The 23,961-nt window shown below is 38.2% G+C and overlaps 1 protein-coding gene across 1 annotated transcript in view; it reads left to right on the top strand.

Annotated features, from left to right (window-relative positions):
- The window catches only part of LOC144957594 (procollagen C-endopeptidase enhancer 2-like), a 33,158-nt gene extending 17,411 nt beyond the window's left edge, over positions 1-15,747 (top strand). The window contains exons 4-9 of the mRNA XM_078888936.1: positions 4,384-4,533; positions 7,833-8,017; positions 9,136-9,295; positions 12,420-12,579; positions 13,005-13,201; positions 15,667-15,747. Of these exons, the coding sequence (XP_078745062.1) occupies positions 4,384-4,533; positions 7,833-8,017; positions 9,136-9,295; positions 12,420-12,579; positions 13,005-13,149 (800 nt within the window). The 3' untranslated portion in view covers positions 13,150-13,201; positions 15,667-15,747. The remainder of the gene's footprint in view (positions 1-4,383; positions 4,534-7,832; positions 8,018-9,135; positions 9,296-12,419; positions 12,580-13,004; positions 13,202-15,666) is intronic.
- The last annotated feature ends 8,214 nt before the right edge of the window (positions 15,748-23,961 follow it).

The following is a 23,961-nucleotide window of genomic DNA, read 5'->3' as shown; positions in this document are numbered from 1 at the left end:
TAATATTGAACAATATTCACTATTTCGAGGAGATCGGACTAATGTAAATAAACGAACTGGGGGTGAGGTGTGCACACATATTAACAACAAATGGTGCCACCCCAATAACTGTCAGATAAAGAAAATGTATTGTGACGATTATATTGAATTTATTACTGTTTCGTCACGACCATATTACCTACCCCGGGAATATACTCATGTCATCATCATCAACGTCTACATTCCACCATCATCAGACAACACCACAGCGAAAAATATTTTGAGGAAAGAAATACAGGACATTCAAATTAAGTCACCCGATGCCGTATTGATGGTCACTGGCGATTTTAACCAATGTAACGATTTTACTCTCCCGGGACTTCATCAATACGTGGACTGCGAGACAAGGGACAAAAAACATTAGATTTATTCCTGTGTAATATTAAAAATAGTTATAAATGTTTACCCCGTGCCCCATTAGGTTTATCTGACCACTGCATGCTCTTGCTACTCCCCACCTACCGCCCTGTTTTTAAACGTGTAAAACCAGTAAAGAAAAGTGTACAGATCTGGAACGGAAGTGTGTGTGAAGATTTGCGTGGTTGTTTTGAATGCACTGACTGGAATGTTTTTATCGAATCATGTGATAGTGTGGATGAGCTGAATGACTGTGTGAGTGAGTATTTAAAATTCTGTGAACAGCTAGTGTCTTGTAAAAAAGAAATAAAATATTATCCTAACAACAAGCCTTGGATAACAAAAGATCTAAAACTTTTATTGAACCAAAAGAAAACTCTCTATACTAGTGGAAACAAAAAAGATCTGAAAACAAAACAAAAAGAGATAAAGAGGGTAATATCTAGTTGTAGAGACAAGTACAAAAATAAAATTGAAAAATGCTTTTCTTCTGGGGATATACGGGACACGTGGCGGGGGCTTAAAACTGCTGTGAACTATAATCCAAAGCCCACGATTATATCAGAAGATATCGAAATTGAAACTTTAAATAAATTTTATTCACGTTTCGACACAGCAAACAAATTTGATATTGAAAATGAAAAACATAAATTAGACAGGGCTTTGGAAGATGAAATGGCTGTTGAGGTCAGTGAAGAGGAAACGAGATTCGTATTTTCGAAACTAAACGAGAGGAAGGCTGCTGGGCCGGATGGATTGAAAGGAAAACTATTAAAAGAATGTGCCCACCAGCTTTCCCCCATTTATACACATATTTTTAACTGGTCCCTCCAATGCGTTTCAATCCCTGAAATTTGGAAAACTTCGAAAATTATTCCTGTTCCAAAAAAAGAAAAACTTGAAACTATGAACGATCTCAGACCTGTTGCACTGACTTCAATAGTCATGAAATCTTTAGAAAAACTTGTTCTTGTTAAAATTAGGAATCAGTTTATGCCATTGAGTGATAGTCATCAATTTGCTTACAAACCAGGACGTGGCGTAGAGGATGCCATTTTGCTGTTTACAAACAACATCTACAGGCATCTAGATCACGCTAGGAGCTATTGCAGATTGCTTTTTGCAGATTTTTCTTCAGCGTTCAATACAATGCAACCTCAGTTGGTTGTTCAAAAATTGACTAGTCTGAATTTAAACAAGTATATAATTGCTTGGGTGCTCGAATTTCTTACGGAGAGAGCACAATATGTTCAATTAGGGCAAAACAAATCTTCCTGTATAACTACAAATACTGGCGCTCCTCAAGGTTGTGTATTGTCCCCTGTATTATTCACAATATACACGAATGACTGTAGAAGTCAAAACCTGAGTGTACCCTTAATAAAGTTTGCAGATGACACCGCTCTTCAAGGCCTCATAACAAATGGCAACGAAGTGGCTTATAGGCAAGAAATTGATAGATTTGTGTCTTGGTGTGATGCCCACCACCTAGAGCTTAACATAAGCAAGACAAAGGAGCTAGTGATTGACTTTAGGAGAGTGAAGGAACCGATAGAACCGTTAAAATTAAAGGACCAATTCGTCCAGCGAGTTCCTCACTACAAATACCTTGGTGTAACGATTGATGACAGGCTCAAGTGGGATGAACACTTGAAAATAATTAGGCATAAGATGTGCAGACGTACATATTTTTTATCGAAACTCTCTCAGTTTAGAATAGATAAAACCCTCTGCACATTATTTTATAGAGCAGTAATCGAAAGTGTTTTGTCATTTTGTATAACAGCTTGGGGAGGCAATTGCTTAGCAGTGGAAAGGAACAAAATAAATTCAAATATTAAAAAATCCATTAAACGCTATATAAATGATGTTGACGATGTAGATCTTTTATACGAGAAATTTTGTATAAATAAAATAACTAAAATATTAAATGACCAGTATCATCCACTAAGACCATCAATTATTATGTCAGAAAGAAGTGGTCGCCCTTTCTCTATTTCAACGAAAACAGAGAGACACCGAAAATCTTTTCTGCCGTCCAGTATTAGGCTTTATAACAACAAGCAATAATCATTTTATATAATTATTTCTCATTTTTACTTTTTAAAAATATAAATATTAATTTATTAATTTATTTGTTTTGCAATCTTTTCAATTTTCAATTTATAGTGACAGTTTTAACTATTTTACAGTGTTGAAATTATTCATATTATAAAGCGCAGCTCTGGTTATAGAGCTGCTCCTTTTTTATATATATACATCCTATTTCCATTGTATTTTTATCTTATGTGTAAATTATAACACGTCTGTACAAAAAATTTCCTTTTTGGGATGCAATAAAGTATTATTATTATTATTATTATTATTATTATTATTATTATTATTAGAATGTGCTTGTTGCTTTTCTGTTCGAGTAAGAGATGACTGTTTTTGTGTTGGATGGGTGTGAAGTTTTGGGGAAAATTCTGAAAATGGTTGGTAAGGAGATGGTTAATCAGGAATATATCGAGTAAGACATCAGATTTATAGGTTAATTAATTCTTCTTCTTCTTCTTCTTCTTCTTCTTCTTCTTCTTGTTCTTCTTCTTCTTCTTCTTCTTCTTCTTCTTCTTCTTCTTCTTCTTCTTCTTCTTCTTCTTCTTCTTCTTCTTTCTTTCTTCTCTCTTCTTCTTCTTCTTCTTCTTCTTCTTCTTCTCTTCTTCTCTTCTTCTTCTTCTTCTTCTTCTTCTTCTTCTTCTTCTTCTTCTTCTTCTTCTTCTTCTTCTTCTTTTTTCTTCTTCTTTCTTCTTCTTCTTCTTCTTTCTTCTTCTTCTTCTTCTTCTTTCTTCTTCTTCTTCTTCTTCTTCTTCTTCTTCTTCTTCTTCTTCTTCTTCTTCTTCTTCTTCTTCTTCTTCTTCTTCTTCTTCTTCTCTTCTTCTTCTTCTTCTCTCTTCTTTCTTCTTCTTCTTCTTCTTCTTCTTTCTTCTTCTTCTTCTTCTTCTTCTTCTTCTTCTTCTTCTTCTTCTTCTTCTTCTTCTTCTTCTTCTTCTTCTTCTTCTTCTTCTTCTTCTTCTTCTTCTTCTTCTTCTTCTTCTTCTTCTTCTTCTTCTTCTTCTTCTTCTTCTTCTTCTTCTTCTTCTTCTTCTTCCTTCTTCTTCTTCTTCTTTCTTCTTCTTCTTCTTCTTCTTCTTCTTTCTTCTTCTTCTCTTCTTCTCTTCTTCTTCTTCTTCTTTCTTTCTTCTTCTCTTCTTCTCTTCTTCTTCTTCTTCTTCTTCTTCTTCTTCTTAACACCGCTCCTTTCTTGGGCTTTGTTGATGGTCTTTAATTGGGATGGCTGTCTGTTGTCCTACTTTACTTTAAAAGAAGATCATCAGTTTATTTTTGTTCCTTCTCTCCTTCAATTTTATCAGTTGCTCACTAGTGGTTTACTAGTACCAGCTAGGTTTACGTTGTAACCATAAGATGGCTTTCCTCTACTAGACTAATATGTAAGACTTGAAATTTTGTGAAATTAAAACTTAAACAGTAAAGAATGGAAATTCCTCTGCATAGAAATTGAAAGAATCGCTGAAGCTGCTAAGTCGGTCGACTAGCTTTAAGTCAGTCAAGTCAGATAAACTTAATAGGGTTCAACAGTCGTGACGTCACTTCCCTCGTAATAGCGCATAGGAACTGGTTCTAAACTATCGGAACAATGGTGGACGCCAATATCTCCATCACCGCCCTTATGAAATACTTCTCCGACAGGCATCAAAGAGTATCCAGAGGAGAAAAAATATATAAATCTGATCATGTTTTGGTTTTTATACATTCTGATCATGTGAAAAGGTTCTAGCCAGCATGAAGAAAGAATAAAAAGTACCAATTTCCGTTGTTTAGAACCAAGCTGCTGGTTGCAGGGCGGACGTGACATCAGACTATTGAATACTATTGCCGATCTATAGACTATCAATAAAGCATATATAAACCATTTTGTAAGAGTTGCCTTTTTTAAAATTTCATAATTAGATTTTCCCGACAACCATGTAGTTAGCAAAGGAAAATTCTGCGGCGATAAAACTCCACCAACGCTCATATCCGCATCCTCTAGTATGATGGTGAAATTCCACACTGACAGTGACAAAACCGGGAAAGGCTTTAGTTTGTCATGGAACTCAGGTAAATACTTATCACTCATTTTGACCTACCACCTCAAAACATCATTTGTGACCCTCATCTCAAAACGGTATTAAGTCGGGATGATTAAGATGCTGAAACTGGAATTTGTAGCCAGAAATATCATGCTGAAGTTGAGTTTATATGCTTTATAGAGGAGCAGGAATATCATATTTTACTGTGCTAAATACCAAAGTTTCATAATGTTGACCAGTTTAACTATAATTTGACTGTTTAGCATATGGTCCATCCCGACATAATACCGTTTTGAGACGAGGGGTCACATTTTGTCGTGGTATTTATAACCAATTAACTTCAGTAATCTTTTTTTTAAAAACACGAATTTAAAATTTTGACCAGAAAACTCGTCCTTCAAAAACCAATTGATTTAAATGACCCTCACCTTGGCAAAAACTCTCAAACCTGGGACGTAGCTACCTCCCAGGTTTGAGAGGTTTTTTTAAAACCATAATGAGGGTCATTTCAATCAATTGATATTTGAAAAAAAAACTTGTCCTTCAAAATCCGATCGGTTTAAATCACCCTCATCTTGGCAAAAACTCTCAAACCTGGGACGTAGCTAACTCCTTGGTTTGAGAGGGTTTTTAAAAAAACCAGAATGAGGGTCATTTAAATCGAATTAGAAGGACAAGTTTTTGGGGCCAAATTTTCAAATACATGCCTTCCAAGTATACGGCATGTAACTAATAAGATGATGCTTCCACCTGACCTTATGATCATGTGACCTCTTGTTGCTATGCCTGTTTATATTCACATTTATTTATTTATTTATATTAAATTAGATCAAATTATAATAAATTTAACATTATGTTTTAAAAGTAGAATTGTTTTGATTTTTTAAAACTTAATTATTGAGAATTGTGTAAAAAGGACTTTTCTCCAAAACCACTTAATCAGACAAAGTGTTCGTGGATAGCTCACACGGTAGAGCCACGCTCTCACCTGCCAGGCGGAGTTGTCGTACCAATAAGGTCGCAGGTTCAAACCCCACCACCGCCGCGAAAAAAATTTTTTATTCTCTATTGTCTTCTGGCACTTTTCTACTCACTTCATATCTTGTTGTTACCAACATAAGTGCCTGCTCCACTCACTTTTCTGAATTAAAAATTCACCCCATACACCGGAGCATACTCAATGTCTCAATCGTTTCTATGTTATATGTTTGTGATGAGAATATTGGCTATTAAGCTTAACTGCTGGTCAAAATTACTTCGCGATGGTGGTGAACGAATCGGCGATCTCAAGAAGTGGGTGAGAGAGGGATCTAGAAATGACTTTGGGTTTGAAACGAATATTTTGTGTTCGTGGATAGCTCACACGGTAGAGCCACGCTCTCACCTGCCAGGCGGAGTTGTCGTACCAATAAGGTCGCAGGTTCAAACCCCACCACCGCCGCGAAAAAAATTTTTTTATTCTCTATTGTCTTCTGGCACTTTTCTACTCACTTCATATCTTGTTGTTACCAACATAAGTGCCTGCTCCACTCACTTTTCTGAATTAAAAATTCACCCCATACACCGGAGCATACTCAATGTCTCAATCGTTTCTATGTTATATGTTTGTGATGAGAATATTGGCTATTAAGCTTAACTGCTGGTCAAAATTACTTCGCGATGGTGGTGAACGAATCGGCGATCTCAAGAAGTGGGTGAGAGAGGGATCTAGAAATGACTTTGGGTTTGAAACGAATATTTTGTGTTCGTGGATAGCTCACACGGTAGAGCCACGCTCTCACCTGCCAGGCGGAGTTGTCGTACCAATAAGGTCGCAGGTTCAAACCCCACCACCGCCGCGAAAAAATTTTTTTTTATTCTCTATTGTCTTCTGGCACTTTTCTACTCACTTCATATCTTGTTGTTACCAACATAAGTGCCTGCTCCACTCACTTTTCTGAATTAAAAATTCACCCCATACACCGGAGCATACTCAATGTCTCAATCGTTTCTATGTTATATGTTTGTGATGAGAATATTGGCTATTAAGCTTAACTGCTGGTCAAAATTACTTCGCGATGGTGGTGAACGAATCGGCGATCTCAAGAAGTGGGTGAGAGAGGGATCTAGAAATGACTTTGGGTTTGAAACGAATATTTTGTGTTCGTGGATAGCTCACACGGTAGAGCCACGCTCTCACCTGCCAGGCGGAGTTGTCGTACCAATAAGGTCGCAGGTTCAAACCCCACCACCGCCGCGAAAAAATTTTTTTATTCTCTATTGTCTTCTGGCACTTTTCTACTCACTTCATATCTTGTTCTTAATCAGACAAAGAGAAGTAAAAGATGATGACTTTGTCAAATGTGACCCCTCGTCTCAATACGGTATTATGTCGGGATGGACCAGATGCTAAAAAGTAAAATTATAGTTAAACTGGTCAAAGATACGTTGGTATTTAGCACAGTAAAATATGATATTCCTTCTCATCTATAAAGCATATAAACTCAACTTCAGCATGATATTTCTGGCTACAAATTCCATTTTCAGCATCTTAATCATCCCGGCTTAATACGTTTTGAGATGAGGGGTCACAATGTGAAATAACATAAACAAACCAAATTCATACGCTGCTGACAAGCATGTATTGAATAAGGGCATGAGATAGCGCTAGTTGTTCATAGATGAATATCTAAATATTTATACTTATTATTATAGGATATGCGGCTTTGTGGTTTTGTGATGTGACTCTCACTTTCGGATCGGAAGGTCCTGGGTTCCCAGCCTCGCTCGGCGTATAGTTGAGTCCGTGAAAAAGGCTCTTTACTCAAATTCTCTCACCGTCTTCGGGTGTAAAATAAGTACCTGGTCGTTAACAGCGTTGTCTCTGTCGAAAAAAAAATTGTAATATTGCCTAACAGTAACAGGCGTCATGGTTCGTTCTACATGTTATGTGTTGCTGTTGGTCATGGACCCCTTGTAAAGAGCTTTGAGCGCATTTAGTGGACATTGCTCTATATAATAGCTCAGTTTTTTGTTTTGTTTTGTTTTTTAAATTATTTTTGCCATGGCTTGGTTTAGGAAATTCACGGATGACAATCCCCTAATTGGACGATCAACCCCCCCCCCCCCCCCCCCCCCCCCCCTTCCCCCAAAAAAATCCACATTGAAAAGTTTGATATGGTAGTTTAAGAGCTCACGCCGGTAAGTGGAAAACTCGCAAAAACAAAAACAAAGGACGGATGAGGGTGGCTCACAAATAAAGACACGGATTAAGTGAAGTTTATCAGTAACCGTTAATATTATAAATTATATGATGTCTTTTTTTTCCCTTTCATCAAATTATATCAGCTTGTGGCGACACCTACCGGACGAGTCGAGGTGAGGTGAAATCTCCTAACTTTCCAGATGTGTACCCAAATAATTTTGACTGCCGCTGGGAGATTCTAGTACCTACTGGAAACGTCATCAGATTGTCCTTCAAGCAACCTTTCTTTCTGGAATCGGACGACAACTGTCGCTACGATTATGTCGAGGTGTGTTGTGTTGATTGGTGATTGGTGTGTTGCTACGATTATGCCGAGGTGTGTTGTGTTAATTAGTGATTGGTGTGTTGCTGTGATTAACGTAGAGGTGTGTTGTGATAATTGATGATCGATGTGTCGCTATGACATAGTGGTACAGACCTGGGACCATTTTCATGAACGAGGACTAGATTTAGTCATTTACTAGTCTAGTAAATGACTAGCTAGTCTTAAACCCAAGCGAAGCAAGTGACTTAAAAAATCGGATTTCATGAACGCTTTCTAGTCTCGGACTAGCTAGCCTTTTGCCTCGAAGTGGGCGTTGTAAGGAAAGTGACTAATTCGGCTATTTTTGGCTGGTAACATCACCTCTCTAGTACACGAAAGCAGGTAAGGCACACCAGCCTTCATACTTACAACGCAAAAGATTTCCAAAGAGGAAATTAGCAACACACTGTCGACTGTTATAGACTGCAGTTATGCCCATCGTCGACTGTCAATTCTATATTTTGGCCAATGGCAGTTTCATTGAGATTCGACGTATACGGGGATTGAAACTCAAAGAAATTGAACCAAAAAAACAAATAAACAAACAAAAGAGAAAGTGTGTTCTGATTAATCACATTATTTCAGTCAGTTGCATTGACAACAGAATAACTTTTGTCTCCACTATATTTTCTATTCTTTTCTTTTTTTTTTTTTTGGTTGTTCTTTAATGCAAACCCTTTGATTTCGTAGTATCTCGTTCACTCTTAACTCAATAACCTGTAAAATCAGTTTGTTTTTTTAGTTTTTACTCACAAAAATGTGTACTTTCGACGATCTGCACTTATCTTATAGTTTTTTTAAGCCAGTGCCAATGGCAACAGAACACTTACCGTATTTGATTGTTTTTATTATTATTTTTATTTTCCTTTAGTGCTTTTTTGGCAGGGGGGGGGGGGGGAAGAGAAGGGGGTTGTATTATGTTGTCTTTATATTTTGTTTCTTCGTTTGTTTTTGACGGTATATTTCGTTGGAGAGGTAGATTGTGTTACTTTAAAAAAAAAAAAAAAAAAAAAAAAAAAAAAAAAAAAAAAGAAATTAGAAAAAAAACGGGTTTATAATTGTGGTCCTTTATTTCTTCTCAGGTGTTTGATTATGACAGTAATGGCAAAGAGATTAAAATGCTGCACAGGTGTGGATCAAATATGCCTGGTTTGATATTGTCCACGGGGAACAGGATGGCCGTGGCATTCCACTCGGATGACGGCAAAAATGGCATTGGATTCCATGCTTTATATGAAGCTGGTAATGATGATGCTGATAATGATGATGATGATATGATGATGATGATGAAGATGATGATGATATGATGATGATGATGATGATGATGATATGATGATGATGATGATGATGATGATGATGAGGTTGATGATGATGAAGATGATGATGATGATGATGATGATGATGGTGGTGATGATGATGATGAGGTTGATGATGATGATGCTGATGATGATGCTGATGATGATGATGATGATGATGATGATGATGATGATGATGATGATGATGATGATGATGATGATGAGGTTGATGATGATGAAGATGATGATGATGATGATGATGGTGGTGATGATGATGAGGTTGATGATGATGATGCTGATGATGATGCTGATGATGATGCTGATGATGATGATGATGATGATGATGCTGCTGCTGATGATGATGATGATGATGATGGTGGTGGTGGTGGTAGTGATGAAGAGGTTGATGGTGATGGTGATCTATATATATGACATCAATTGGTAGAGTACTCGCCTCACACACACAAAAAGGGGCTGAGATAAATTTAAGCTGCAATCGAGATTTCCCCCACCCCCCCCCCCCCTTTGTCCACCCAGCAGTGATTGGTGTGGGACTGCAAGTACTTTGCGATAGACTATCGTCCTATCAAGAAGGTAGAAAGTAATTGCTATTGTCCGTTCACGCTTTAGAAACCGGGTTAAATTCCGGCTCCATGAGCCTAATAAATGGGCTCTACGTCTATGTATCTTTTTATTTATTTATCTATCGCCTATCTATCTATCTGCATCTATTTATCTATCTGAGCTATGTGTCAATCAATCAATCAGTATATCTGTCTATCTATCTATCTATCTTTCTATCTATCTATCTATCTATCTATCTATCTATCTTTCTATCTATCTATCTATCTATCTATCTACTTATCTATCTTATTGATTTATTTGCCTCTCTACCTACCTACCTATAATTATTTCAAGTATAAGCATGATCAACTTCTACAATATTGATTCGAGCAATCATTCATCTCTTCGCGATAGACGATTACCTTAGTTTCATTTGCTCCGGTTACTGAGTCAACCTTGACTCTGTTCTTAAATTAGTAATACACGGTAGGCAAATCAGTTCTGCCCTAGCCAACAAAAGGACAGTATCAAAGTTGTTAAGTTAGATTTGAACTATTCATTTTTTCTTTCAATACCCCCCACCCCCAACATCCCCACCTCTACAGTTTGTGGTGACGTATTTTACTCAGCGCACGGCAACTTTACCTCGCCTCTTTTCCCGACCGGTTACCCAGGAAACCTTGATTGCCGCTGGGAAATCAACCTTGACCCTGAATAGAGGATCCAGCTGACCTTTAGCCCAGAATTTGACCTTGAGATGAATCGCTTTGACTGCGGTTACGACAATGTTCAGGTGAATATTTATTAATGAGATTGTGACCCCTCATCTCAAAACGGTGTTAAGTCGGGATGATTAAGAGGCTGAAAATGGAATTTGTAGCCAGAAATATCATGCTTAAGTTGAGTTCATATGCTTTATAGAGGAGAAGGAATATCATATTTTACTGTGCTAAATACCAACGTTTCGTAAATTTTGACCAGTTTAATTATAACTTGACTTTTTAACATCTGGTCCATCCCGATGTAATACCGTTTTGAGACGAGGGGTCACATATAGAAGGAACGAAATTGGCGTCACTCAACTCTTTATTATTGTTTTTAGACAGCCATTTTGATAATTACTTCTTATTAAATATTATCAGTAAGACTATAAAAGTTCGAGGTTACACATAGTTTTGTGTGTTGATACTTTATATCCGACTGACGGATGTTGTGAGTATTTTACCTAAACGTACATCATTAATAGACAATTCTAACTACCTTGAAAGTGTGAGGGTTGTACATAGTAACTTTGAATTTCATTGTGATTTCTACGAAAAGTTATCTTCTAATGATGGACAAAGTGGATGTGAAACTTTATATTGCTACCCGTATAAAATGCTTCAATAGGGGGGGGGGGGGGGGGGGGATAGGGGGGTTGGGCGGGAAGGGTTATGTAACCCACCAAACATGCATTTTGGGCTTTCTCTTGGCGAATTATAATACTTCTATATGATTTAACCTAGACAAGTCGTGACATCAAAACATCTACTTTTTGGATTCCTGAATCACGGAAGTGTGTATGTAGACAGTGCTTCGGAGTACTAATCATGAATAGGTTACATAAAGATGGCAGGACGTATAGATAGTTCGAAGATGACGTCACTCAGGTCTTTGTTATTGTTTTTTGCCATCCGCGTTTATGAGTAATACTCACTGAACTGTATTAACCCGACTATACATGTTCATGGATACACACAGTTTTGTGTGTTGGTCCGTGATATCCGGATGGCAATGTTGTGAGCTTCATAGCCAAGCGCATACTATCTATAAGAAGATTCTTAGGATTGCAGGACGTTAAAAAAGCGAGGATGGATGATCTGTATTGACGACCAGTATATTTTTAGACTAGTAAATAAGAAGCAAATCACCCTGAAACCAGAAGATCAATTACACAAATGTATGTATCCAGTTCTCAGGAAGAGTGGTTTTACACTTCCAATGAGATTGGAACCAGTTTATTGACATCACGATTTTCTTTCCTCTTGGGGGACGATCTCTTTTTTCCCTTAACTTTTCACTCGGCCATAATTTTACAGATGGTTTTAAGTTTTTTAGAATACAGAATACTCTATACCATAATTATCGTTTGTGTGTCTATGTGGTCTAGTGGTATGACACTCGCTTTCGGATCGGGAGGTCCTGTTTACTGCGTTGTTTCTGTCCGAAAAAAAATTGTAACATCGCCTCTTGTTGACCAGAGCACCCCTTGTAAAGCGATTTGAGCACATGTCGTGGATATTGCGCTATATAAAAGCTCATTTTTAAAAAAATACCACAGCGTTGTCTCTGTCCGATAAAAAAATTATAACATCGCATAACAGGCGTCATCTCCCGTCCTAAATGTTAAACGTTGCTTTTGACCAGTGCTCCCCTTGTAAAGCGCTTTGGGCACATTTAGTGGATATTGCGATATATAAAATCTCATATTTTTTTTTAATACCATCATTTCCGTGTAATGTCTGCAGGTCTTGGACTCCTTTTCCAACGGGTCGCTGATCGCCAATGGCAAATGGTGTGGTCAGGACCGACCCCCCGTCATCAGGTCCTTCAACGAACGAATCGTCATTCTCTTCCACTCGGATGTCAACAAAGATGGGGAAGGATTCGCAGTTTCCTGGGATTCTGGTAATAAATAATAATGTGAAATTGAATGTAAGCATTAATTTTATTACAAAAAAAAAAACCCCAGATCAAATGAACGTTTCGGGTTTCCTCTTTATCAACAAAACAGGATGAATGAAACACTACAGATGAATGAGATAATGTGGTAGTGGCGTCGTTAAGATGAATAAATAAAACATTGGTTGCCAACCAATATATATATATATATATATATATATATATATATATATATATATGTCTGTCTGTGTGTGTGTGTGTGTGTGTGTGTATTTGCAGTTTTGATAACTGAACGCAATTATGGACTTGTTTTGATGTTGTAGTTGAGACAATAATTTCGAAATTTGAGTTTTTACAACATTACAACAAAAATCCCATAACAATTTAGATTATCAAAGTCCATGTCGACTTTGCTCTATTTTTCATTTCAGTCCCAGGTTGTGGAGGTACTTACGACAAAGACAGTGGGTACCTAATGTCTACAAATTATCCAACTCTTTATCCAAACAAAGTGGATTGCACTTGGACAATCAAGCCACGAAACGTCAGTGGAAAAGCAATAGCCTTGACTTTTGACCCTGTATTTGAACTCGAGGCAGGGAAAAGCTGCGAGTACGACTATATAGTGGTAAGTTATTTATTTATACGAGAGTGTGTGTGGAGGGGGGGGGGGGGGGGGGGGGGGGTCTCCGATAGTAAAGTTGGTAGAGCACTCGCGTCATACATAAAGGGGATCGAAATCGTTTACCCAAGAAGTCTCAAGGACGATTAGAACTTGACCATCAAACCACTGGAAAGTCCATGACCTTGACCTTTGACTTTATATTTCAACTTGTTGAAGGAAAAAAAGATGCGAAAATTGAGGGAGCTTAGTTGGTCACGCAGAGAGACAGAAATCGATTGTGGGTGAAGTCGGGATTATTTAATTAATTTTTTTTTTGGACATTGCTTTCACCTAGAAGTGGAAAATAATATTTTATTATCTTAAACATAGATAATTATTATTGAAGTGCAATTTCTCAAAATACACTATAAAGGCACGAAAAACACGGTCGAAAAGGGTATAAGTTGTAAGAAGATTGTAAAAAATGGAAAGCTATTTATCCATATGTTATTTTTCTAGGGGTATGGGATACTGTGTCAAGTATTTCTCAGAATATATTTCCTAAAATTGTCTGAAAATGTCCACAGTTATGACACAGATAATCTATTATGATACCATATACAGATTTTTTTGGATATGATATAGTATGTATTTTAACTTATTATTTAATAAATTGTAAAATTTCAACATCAATTTTGTTATAAAATTTTGATTCGCAACCTTGTAATGTTCTGATACAAATCCCATAAGCGAAATCTATAAAATCTCTCTATGGTGACACAAATAGGCCTAGCCTACATGCCACAATGTTGATAAGAGAGAAGAATATGGATGTACTTGGATTCAAAAGTCTGATGTCACGTCGCCCAGCAACGGCGGCCATCGTGGTTCTAAACAAAGAAAATCGGTACTTTTTAATTCTTCATGCTGGCTAGAACTTTTCATATGTCTTGTGATCAGAATGTGTAAAAGTCAAAAACACGATCAGATTTATAATGTTGTTTTTTTTTTTTTGTTCCCCTCTGGATACGCTTTTATGTTTGTCGGAAAAATATTTCATAAGGGCATCCGCCATTGTTCCGATAGTTTAGAGCCAGATACCATGCGTCATTACGAGGGAAGTGACGTTACGACGGTTGAAGCGTATTCCTTCATTAGTTTTTTTTTATGGAAAGTTTGCCACAGGACAGTTATACTTGTTGATGCCACACCCCCAAATCAGGAAGCAAAACGGATATCAACACAGATAAAGTGTTTTTAAACAAAACATGTTTTTATCCTATAATGACGATCATCATCATCATCATCATCATCATCATCATCATCATCATCATCATCATCATCATCATCATCATCATCATCAAGTGCCAGGCCTGTTGCAGACATCGGCGATCATGTCCCTCCAACCATATCTGTCCTCAGATCTTCTCAATAGCTTGAATCCTGTTCCTCCTCCACCAATGTAATATATCCTCTGTCTCCCTCTTCTTTTCTTCCCAGCAACTTTACCCGTTAGTACAATGACGATACAGAATGATTAAAACCGCACAATATAGGCAATTTATGTTTTTTTTTTCATATAGAAACGACCCAAAACATCCCTTAAAGTGGTGTTATGTGGAGATGAACTAGATGCTGTACATTCAATTTACTTGAAAGTATCAAATTAAGAAATTAAGGAGCAGGCACCGGTGTAAGATAAAGACTGAATATCTTACACCCGGTGCCTGCTCCTTAATTTCTTAATTTGAGACTTTCCAAAAAATAAAATGGAGCAACTCAAATTATGTTCTCGTCCTCGTCCTCTCGTGTTCAATGTATGTGTTATTTGATGCAAGCGATGGTTAACATCGTAAAGCGTAAAACGCGTACCCTTGTGAAGAATATAGGTATTAAAAGTGTCCCAACAATCGGGAGTCTCTGTGCTGTAAGGGTAGCACGTCTGACCGGTAATCGAAAGTTTTGAGGTACGATCCCCAGTCGAGGTCGACTGAATTTTTGGGATGTTTTTTTTCAACTTGTATTTTTCTTTCGTGCTTTTTTCTGGCACCTTTCATAAACACTTGTTCAGTTCTTTACATTCAATTTATAGCTTCAAATATGAAACTTTTGGTTAATATCTCATCGTTATGCATGGCAGATGATGGAAATACAATTCCTGGTTTTGCGCTCTGCTCCAATTTGTGCTCCAGTTGCTTTCTGTCTTTGTCTTGGAATGTGAATGTCATGTGATCAGAACGTATAAAAGGCAAAACATGATCAGATTTACAATGTTTTTCTCCTCTGGATACACTTTCATGCTCGTCGGAGTAGCATTTCACAAGGGCGTCCGCCATTGTTTCAATAGTTTAGAACCAGTAACTAAGTTACTTTGTGTCAATACGAGGGAAGTGACGTCACGGGTGTTGAAGCCTATTGTCATTTATTTGTATATATCAAGTTTATCAAGCCACATTCTACCAACTGACAAACCCCTAACTACGTTTCAGGTATCGGACGGCAATACGCAGCTAGGTCGATTCTGTGGGAAGACCGCACCTCCAACATTGACCTCTCATACTGGTATGTTTGTGGTCAAGTTCTCCTCAGACAAGAGCAACAACGGAAAGGGCTTCTTTGCCTCCTGGATGCTTCAATAAATTGTATAATAATAATAATGTGTGATTACAATGATATTATTATTATTATTATTATTATTATTATTATTATTATTATTATTATTATTATTATTATTATTATTATTATTATTATTATTATTATTATTTATTATTATTATTATTATTATTATTATTATTATTATTATTATTATTATTATTTTCATTATTATTATTATTATTATATATTATTATTATTATTATTATTATTATCAATTTAAATTAATTTTTAAAAATAAATTTAAAATGGAGGAAATTATTACTAAGATGCTAGAAACTATGGACTGTAAAAAGTAATTAATAATTAGTATGAATGAAACAGAACAAACTTCCAAAAACAGAAACGTCGATCAAAACCTGTCACTCAAACAATAAAATTTAATTAATGAATACATCACTTAAAATCTTAATGTTTTAATGTATTAATGTTTTAATGTATTAATGTTTTTAAATATTGTCACCCATTCTTCCCCTGTAACACAATAATTGCCTTTGATCTATATTCATATCACGAATTAGTTTAGTATGTAGATATATTAAAATTAAAGGCAGGGTTTTACATATAATACAATTCCAATACTAAAATAAAGTTTTGCTTTATTATTTGTTGTGTTGTGTGTGCCTTTTGTACTCTTTTAAACATCTTTCGTTAGGCCTAGTTCTTTAATTTTTTTCCCCAAGTTATGGGGAAAATTGATTTTCAAAAAGCAAACAAAGAATCATGGCACGACAACATTGCCTGGCCAAGGAGAGCGTGACACTGCCATATGAGCTTTTTCGTTTTGTTTTTGTTTTACCTTTTGCTTTTTACTTTTTGCTCCATTGAATTTGTACTGTTGAGTCACGCTCTTCTCGGCCAGGCGGGTTGTAAGATCGTGGGTTCGAGCCCCCATCGCCGCCGCGAAATGTGTATCTTCTATTGTCTTCTGGACTTTTCTACTCACTTCATTTCTTGTTTTATCAACACAAGGGCTTGTTCCACTCACTTTTCTAGTCTAGTGTCATGACACTTTTCCCCGAGAAAAGCTCTAGTCCAGACCACAAATTCGCAAGAAGATGAAGAGGAAGAAGAAGACGAAATAAACAGAAGAATAAAGATGGGAAGAGAGAAGAGAAGAAGAAAAGAAGAAGAAAGGGAAAAAGAAGAAGAAGAAGAAAGAAGAAGAAGAAGAAGAAGAAGAAGAAGAAGAGAGAGAGAAGAAGAAGAAGAAAGAAGAAGAAGAAGAAGAAGAAGAAGAAGAGAAGAAGGAGGGAGGAGGAGGAGGAGGAGAAGAAGAAGAAGAAGAAGAGAAGAAGAAGAAGAAGAAGAAGAAGAAGAAGAAGAAGAAAGAAGAGAAGAAGAAAAAGAAGAAGAAGAAGAAGAAGAAGAAGAGAAGAAGAAGAAGAGAAGAGAAGAAGAAAAGAAGAGAAGAGAGAAGAAGAGAAGGAGGAGAGAAGAGGGGAAGTAGAGAAGAGAGGCGAGTGAAGAGCGAAACTCGACTCCAAAAGTCTAATGTTTTCAATAGATGAAAGACATAGGTACATAATAGACAGAAAAAGCAATACATTCGGCATTAAAGGGGAGAAGAAGCTTTTGAATGAAACCATATTATGATTGAGACAAGTATTATATTATTGACTAAAGGCCCGGGAAGGAATACTATCGGCACCATACGATTTCAAAGACAGCATGTTATACTTGGTTATATATATAATACATTATTATATCAAAATCATATTCATTTTTTCATTCATGTGTTAAGACAGCGAGTGGATATTGAGTTAAGGTATTGTACAAGTATCATAGGTCATATAAAAATGGTAGTAGTGATAGTAGTAGTAGTAGTAGTAGTAGTAGTAGTAGTAGTAGTAGTAGTAGTAGTAATGGTAATAGCAGTAGTATTAGTAGTAGTAGTAGTAGTAGTAGTAGTAGTAGTAGTAGTAGTAGTAGTAGTAGTAGTAGTAGTAGTAGTTGTTGTTGTTGTTGTTGTAGTTGTATTATTATTATTATTATTATTATTATTATTATTATTATTATTATTATTAGTATTATATTATTATTATTATTATTATTATTTTTATTTTTTAAAATTATTATTATTATTATTATTATATTATTATTATTATTATATTATTATTTATTAGTTTAGTAGTAGTAGTAGTAGTAGTAGTAGTAGTAGTAGTAGTAGTAGTAGTTGTTGTTGTTGTTGTAGTAGTGGTGGTGGTGGTGGTAGTGGTGCAAAGGAGAGAAGGGGGGGGGGAGTATAAGAATAAGGAGGTGGAGAGGGGAAGGAGGAGGAGGGAGAGGTGCAGTGGAGGTGAAAGAGGACTATGAAGATTGGGGCGAGGAGTGCCAAAAGTAACCAGTTTGATGTGAGCAACAAAATGAACCATTTTGATATGAGCATCAAAATCAAAATGAAACATTTTGATTTGAGCACCAAAATGAAACATTTTGATTTGAGCACCAAAATGAAACATTTTTATTTGAGCACCAAAATGAAACATTTTGATTTGAGCACCAAAATGAAACATTTTTATATGAGTAACAAAATGAATCATTTTGATACGAGCACCAAAATGAAACATTCTTATATGAGCAACAGAATTAGAGATTTTGATATGCAATAAAATTTAACCTTTTGATATAACGAACAAAATTTGATAGTCTGATATCGCTAACCCGGTTAAGCAAAACCATAATCAATTCGCATAATCTAGGTACCTTGTGAAACAATAACTTGACATTGTGTCTTTTCATAGATATGACCTTCAAGACAATTAAAGCTGGTTACACGTAAACATTATTTATTTATTATCGATTTTACTTTAAATTATTTTCATAGGGGAAAAGACAGTATTTTGTTGTTTTTTGTTTAACTCCCTTTATTCATCCCCCGAGGGGAAATTTGTCTTTAGGGTCTATTCCAAGTAAAGACTGGAATAACCCAGGCATCAGTCGCAGTGCAGGACCCTCAAAGTGAGCTAGGGCGAGGTGACTTGCTCAATGCCACACAACGAGGTGGGTTGTCGAACTCCGTACCTTTTGGGTACGAAGCAAAGACCGTACCGCTGAGCCACGCTGTTCTCTTATAATAAATCAAGATTATAAACATGTCAATTCCGACAATACAATTAATTATTTAGCTTTCTCAAATGGCGTCTGTCTAGATTCAATAAAATAAAAAAGGATACTTTTTCATTGCTAACCAATTCGGAATTTATTTCGTGTACGACACGACGATTATCAGCCATTGAATCAGGGATCGAATCAAAGGTGGGTTTCTATAGAATGACGGAAAACGCTATCAATTCGACATAAATATAATGCGACGTCGATCGCATGTTAACACGAACGTGACAGTTAATATTACATTACAGCTTTAACCCTCTCCATACCAGCCATTTTCAGGATCTTCCCCAAAACCACACACCCAACTAACACAAAAATAGATTTATCTATTTTTATCACTCTAACATAATAGCAGTAAAATTCTTGCCATGCATAACTTCTTTAGCAAAACACACTCTACAACACAATGCTCGTTTTCTTTAAATCTTATGATGTACAAGAGAAATTTGAATAAGAATAATGTTGGTTGTAACGTAACGAATCTAACAATTTTCCAAAAGTTGGTAAGGAGAGGGTTAAATCAGCTCGTTATATTTTTATTTCATTTGGCTTTTCACTTTTGAGCAGTTTAACATTACATAAAAAAGATAATAATATGTAAAGTGTGAATAAAACAGTGGCAGACCTAGCAGAGAAAAAAAATACAAGAAAATAAAAAAGCAAACCATCCCAAAAATTTAGAAGCAACCTCCACTTAGGCGCCCCGATCGAACCCCCCCCCCCCCCCCCCCCCCCCCGGCCCTGATTACCCGGTGCTTTGTCTAGCATCGTTTCAAAGACAATTTTTCAGATAATATTTATTATCTTGCATCAGTGCCTACTCCCTGATTTGTTACGTTGACATTAATGCAAATGTTGCTGCTCGAAGATAAATAATAGGAAATAGAATGTAAGCTTCAATTTCATTACAAGAACAGATCAAATGAACGTTTCGACTTTCCCCTTTATCAACAAAACAGGATGAATGAAACACTACAGATGAATGAGATAATGTCATCTGTAGTGTTTCATACATCCTGTTGTGTTGATAAAGGGGAAACCCGAAACGTTCATTTGATCTGTTCTTGTAATAAAAGTGAAGCCTACCTTCACTTTCATATTATTTATTACGTTGGCATTACAACTTCATTTTAATTCATATTCTAACAGTTTAACTCAACATGCACATCGCTCTAACCCACAGATTAATTCTAGTCTGTGCTCTAACCCAGTGGTTTTCAAACTTGTCCGAAAATTTCAATAGGATTCAGTAGTCTGATGTCACGCCGCCCGGCAACGGCGGCCATCTAAACAAAGAAAATCATTACGTTTTATTCTTCATGCTGGCTAGAACTTTTCATATGCCTTGTGATCAGAATGTGTAAAAGTCAAAACATGATCAAATTTATGTTGTTTTTTTCCTCTGGATACGATTTTATGTTCGCCGGAGAAATATTTCATACGGCGTCCGCCATTGTTCCGATAGTTTAGAGCCAGTGTTACTAAGTTACCATGCGTCATTAGGAAGGAAGTAACGTTACGACTATTGAAGAGTATTGGCAATGAAATGTTCGGCCATTTTGCTGTCCCCAACTTAAAAACTGTTTTGATTGACCAATGGGTATAGAGTTCATCATTAAGCCCGTGGCTCTTTATTCTCTTTATTTTTCATTCAAAAGCAATAAGTTTATGTAACAATTTGTTTTTTGTTCGTTTGTTTGTTTTTTTTTGTTTGATTGTTTATCTGTTTGTTTATTTGTAGTTTTTTGGGGTTTTTTTTGTCTGTAAAGAAATGAATGGAATTTACTACCTATGGTGTGTTTTTAAATCCTTTATGAATAAGAGTAATAATTAAACTAAGCCTACATCCATGTTATGTTATATGTTATACTGTATTTCCTAAACAGCGTCGAGATATCAACATCGCCAATATGTTTTCGGTGGATAGTGATTGTTGAGGCCATTTTAAGATATTAAAGACAATAATAACAAACCTCAAACACAAGCTTTTCAGTTGTGACCCTTCGTCTCAAAACGGTATTAAGTCGGGTTGATTAATTAAGATGCTGAAAATGGAATTTGTAGCCAGAAATATCATACTGAAGTTGAGTTTACATGCTTAATAGAGGAGAAGGAATATCATATTTTACTGTGCTAAATACCAACGTTTCATAATTTTGACCAGTTTAACCATGATTTGACTTTTTAGCATCTGGGCCATCTCGACATAATACCGTTTTGAGACGACGGGTCACATTTTCTATATAACTGGAAGTCAAACAGCTTGGAAAGCAGTTTCTAATGGTTCTCATACGACTATGTTATGACGATCTATCGAGGAGGCATACTTATCGCCCGAAAGCTTCGTCACAACGCAACGTTCAACTATAATATGCTCTGCGGTTCGGGCTCTTGGCCACAACTAATGCATGTTGGACAGGTGGCAAGCCCCTGATGAAATGAGCGTGCCATGAGGCAGGTTCTCAACCGAAGCCGATTGGCTGTCACCCAATGCCTCCTCTTGCTGGTGGAAAAACCTGGCAACTTCTCCCCCATTTTCGAGGAGTCGACCTCCCCGCCCACTCGAGGGATTGAATTCGTCCAATCCGACTTTCATCTCGTATATGCAGCGCTGTCCGAAGTCAGAGAAGCTACGTACAAAGGTTGTCGGGATTTATTTCGGCTTGAAACGGGGGCATCATCCATTATGATGGGCAGCAGCTTCTTATGGTTCACACTATTATGTTATGACGATCGACCCAATCAGCAAAGTCCGGTCCGCATTCGTGCACCGTCGCGAACCCGCCCGGTAGCATCGTCACAACACACCTTTCGACTAGATGCTCTGCCGTTTCGGGTTCTTGCCCACAGCGTGGACATAAAGGACAGGAAGTTAGACCCCACTGATGTAACGCACCGGCCGTTAGGCAGCTCCTCGACCGAAGCCGATTCGCAGCTACCCAGTGTCTCCTCTTACTGGTATCAAAGCCTGGCAACTTCTCACCAAGCTTAGAGGAGTGTAGGTCCCCGCCCCCACGAGGGATTGAATTCGTCCAAACCGACTTCCATCTCGTATGTGCAGCTCTGTCCGTAGTCAGGGATTCTGCGTACAAGGGTTGCCGGGACTTATTTCGGCTCGAAACGGGGGCACCGTTCATTATGCGCATGAGAGGGGTATCCCCATTCCCTCTCTCTTTGATCTTACTCAGCCAGTTTCCCGTAATGGTCTCCCTCCGGACATCGGGGGGCTGGATCGCTGCCATTACCGGGCCCCATTCTCTAGGGGTTGTTGCTAGCGTTCCCGACACTATGTGCATCGACTTGCGAAGTTTTACATCCACCTTCTCAACGTTTCTGCTTCTACCCCACACTGGAGCGCAATACTCCGCGGTGGAATAGCATAGTGCCAGGGCGGATGTTCTCAGGAGCGCTTGGCTAGCGCCCCAAGTCGATCCCGCCAGCTTCCTCAGAAGACTATTCCGCTTCTCTATCTTCCGGGCAACCCCTTCGAGATGAACCCGATAGGTAAGGCTGCGATCCAGCGTCACCCCTAAATATTTTGGACGCGGCTCATATGGGAGTGGCTGGTCCCCGACTAGGACATTCAGTTTACGGGTGTGCCAGCCACTGCATAAGTGAAATGCAGTGGCCACGGTTTTTGAAGTGTTCATCTTCAGGTACCACTTGTCAAAGTAGGATTTGAGTCTGGTGACGTCCTCGCTGAGTACGCTCTCGAGACGGGTCCACACTTTACTCTGAGTAACGAGTGCCCAGTCGTCTGCGTATCCCAGCCTCAGGGAGGAAGTGTTCGGCATATCGCTAATGTAAACGTTAAACAACATTGGCGCAAGTACCGACCCCTGAGGGACCCCATTCTTCAATTTCCTAACTTTGCTCGTGACGTCTCCCAGCGCGACGTGGAATTGCCTTTCCCCTAAGATCGAAGAGAACAACTTCAAGGTCTTTTTGCACCTTATGATTTTTGCAAGTTTGAGCATTAACCCATCGCACCAGACCGTATCGTACGCCGCTGATAGGTCTATAAACACAGCACCTGTTTGCTGTTTTCTCTCGAACCCGTGCTCAATATGCTCTGTAAGGGCAATGACCTGCTCCGTGGTGCACCTCCCTTCCCTGAAGCCTGCCTGCTCAGGTGGCAGGGCAGCGTCTAGGACCGGCCCCCATCGGTTTAATAGAACACGCTCCAACAATTTGTAAAGACAGCTCAGCAGCGATATGGGTCTGTAACTGTCTGCCTCCTTCGCCGGCTTCCCTGGCTTCAGGATGGCAACTATCTTCGCATGCTTCCACACTTGTGGAAGCTTTCCGTTTGCAAGGATGTCAGACATTGCCTCTGCTAGCCAGGCCCGTGCCCTGGGGCCCAGATGCGTCACCATATCGGGATATACACCATCTATCCCAGCTGCTTTGCCGTTCTTCACTTCGCTAATGGCTGCACCCACTTCTCGGGGACTGAACGGGGCCGTCCAGTCCGACTCCTCCGCAGGTAGCGAGTCCAGAATCGTACGGTACGCCTTGCGGACACCGCGCTCAAAAGCCTGATTAGGGATCCGCTTGCTACGGTTCTTAATATTCTTGGCAATTGTGTCTGCCTCGCATTCCGGTGCAGCCTTCGCGAAATTCCGATCTGGGTCCAATTTCTTTATCAAACGCCAAGCGTGGCGGCTGGAGTGTGTAAAGTCGAGACTTTCCACGGTCTCCTGCCACCGTTGCTTCCTTCCCTCTGCCAGAGACTGAAGTAGTCTATCGGCTGTGTCCTGGGACTGGGTCTGCTGGTACTCTCGGTACAGCTCTTCCGACTCTGCTGTCCAGCAAGGGGTGTAGAATTTCCGTTTGCCCCGTGGAATAGAGCGTTGAGCGCTCTTAACCAGTAGCCTACTAAATCTGGTTATATTCTTGGACTTGGGAGGAATGGCAGGGCAGACCTGCTCGATATAGGAACTGAATTCCTCCCAGTCAGCCTTCCTGAAATTCCATCTGCAAAGTGGGAGAGACTGCACCCTCGGTATTGTCACCCC

Source organism: Berghia stephanieae, chromosome 12 (assembly GCF_034508935.2).
Source record: "Berghia stephanieae isolate SIO BIC M18660-M18661 chromosome 12, UCSD_Bste_1.3, whole genome shotgun sequence".
NCBI lineage: Eukaryota > Metazoa > Mollusca > Gastropoda > Nudibranchia > Aeolidiidae > Berghia > Berghia stephanieae.
Note: the sequence above shows the minus strand (reverse complement) of the source record. Positions and strands in the feature narration are given on the sequence as shown.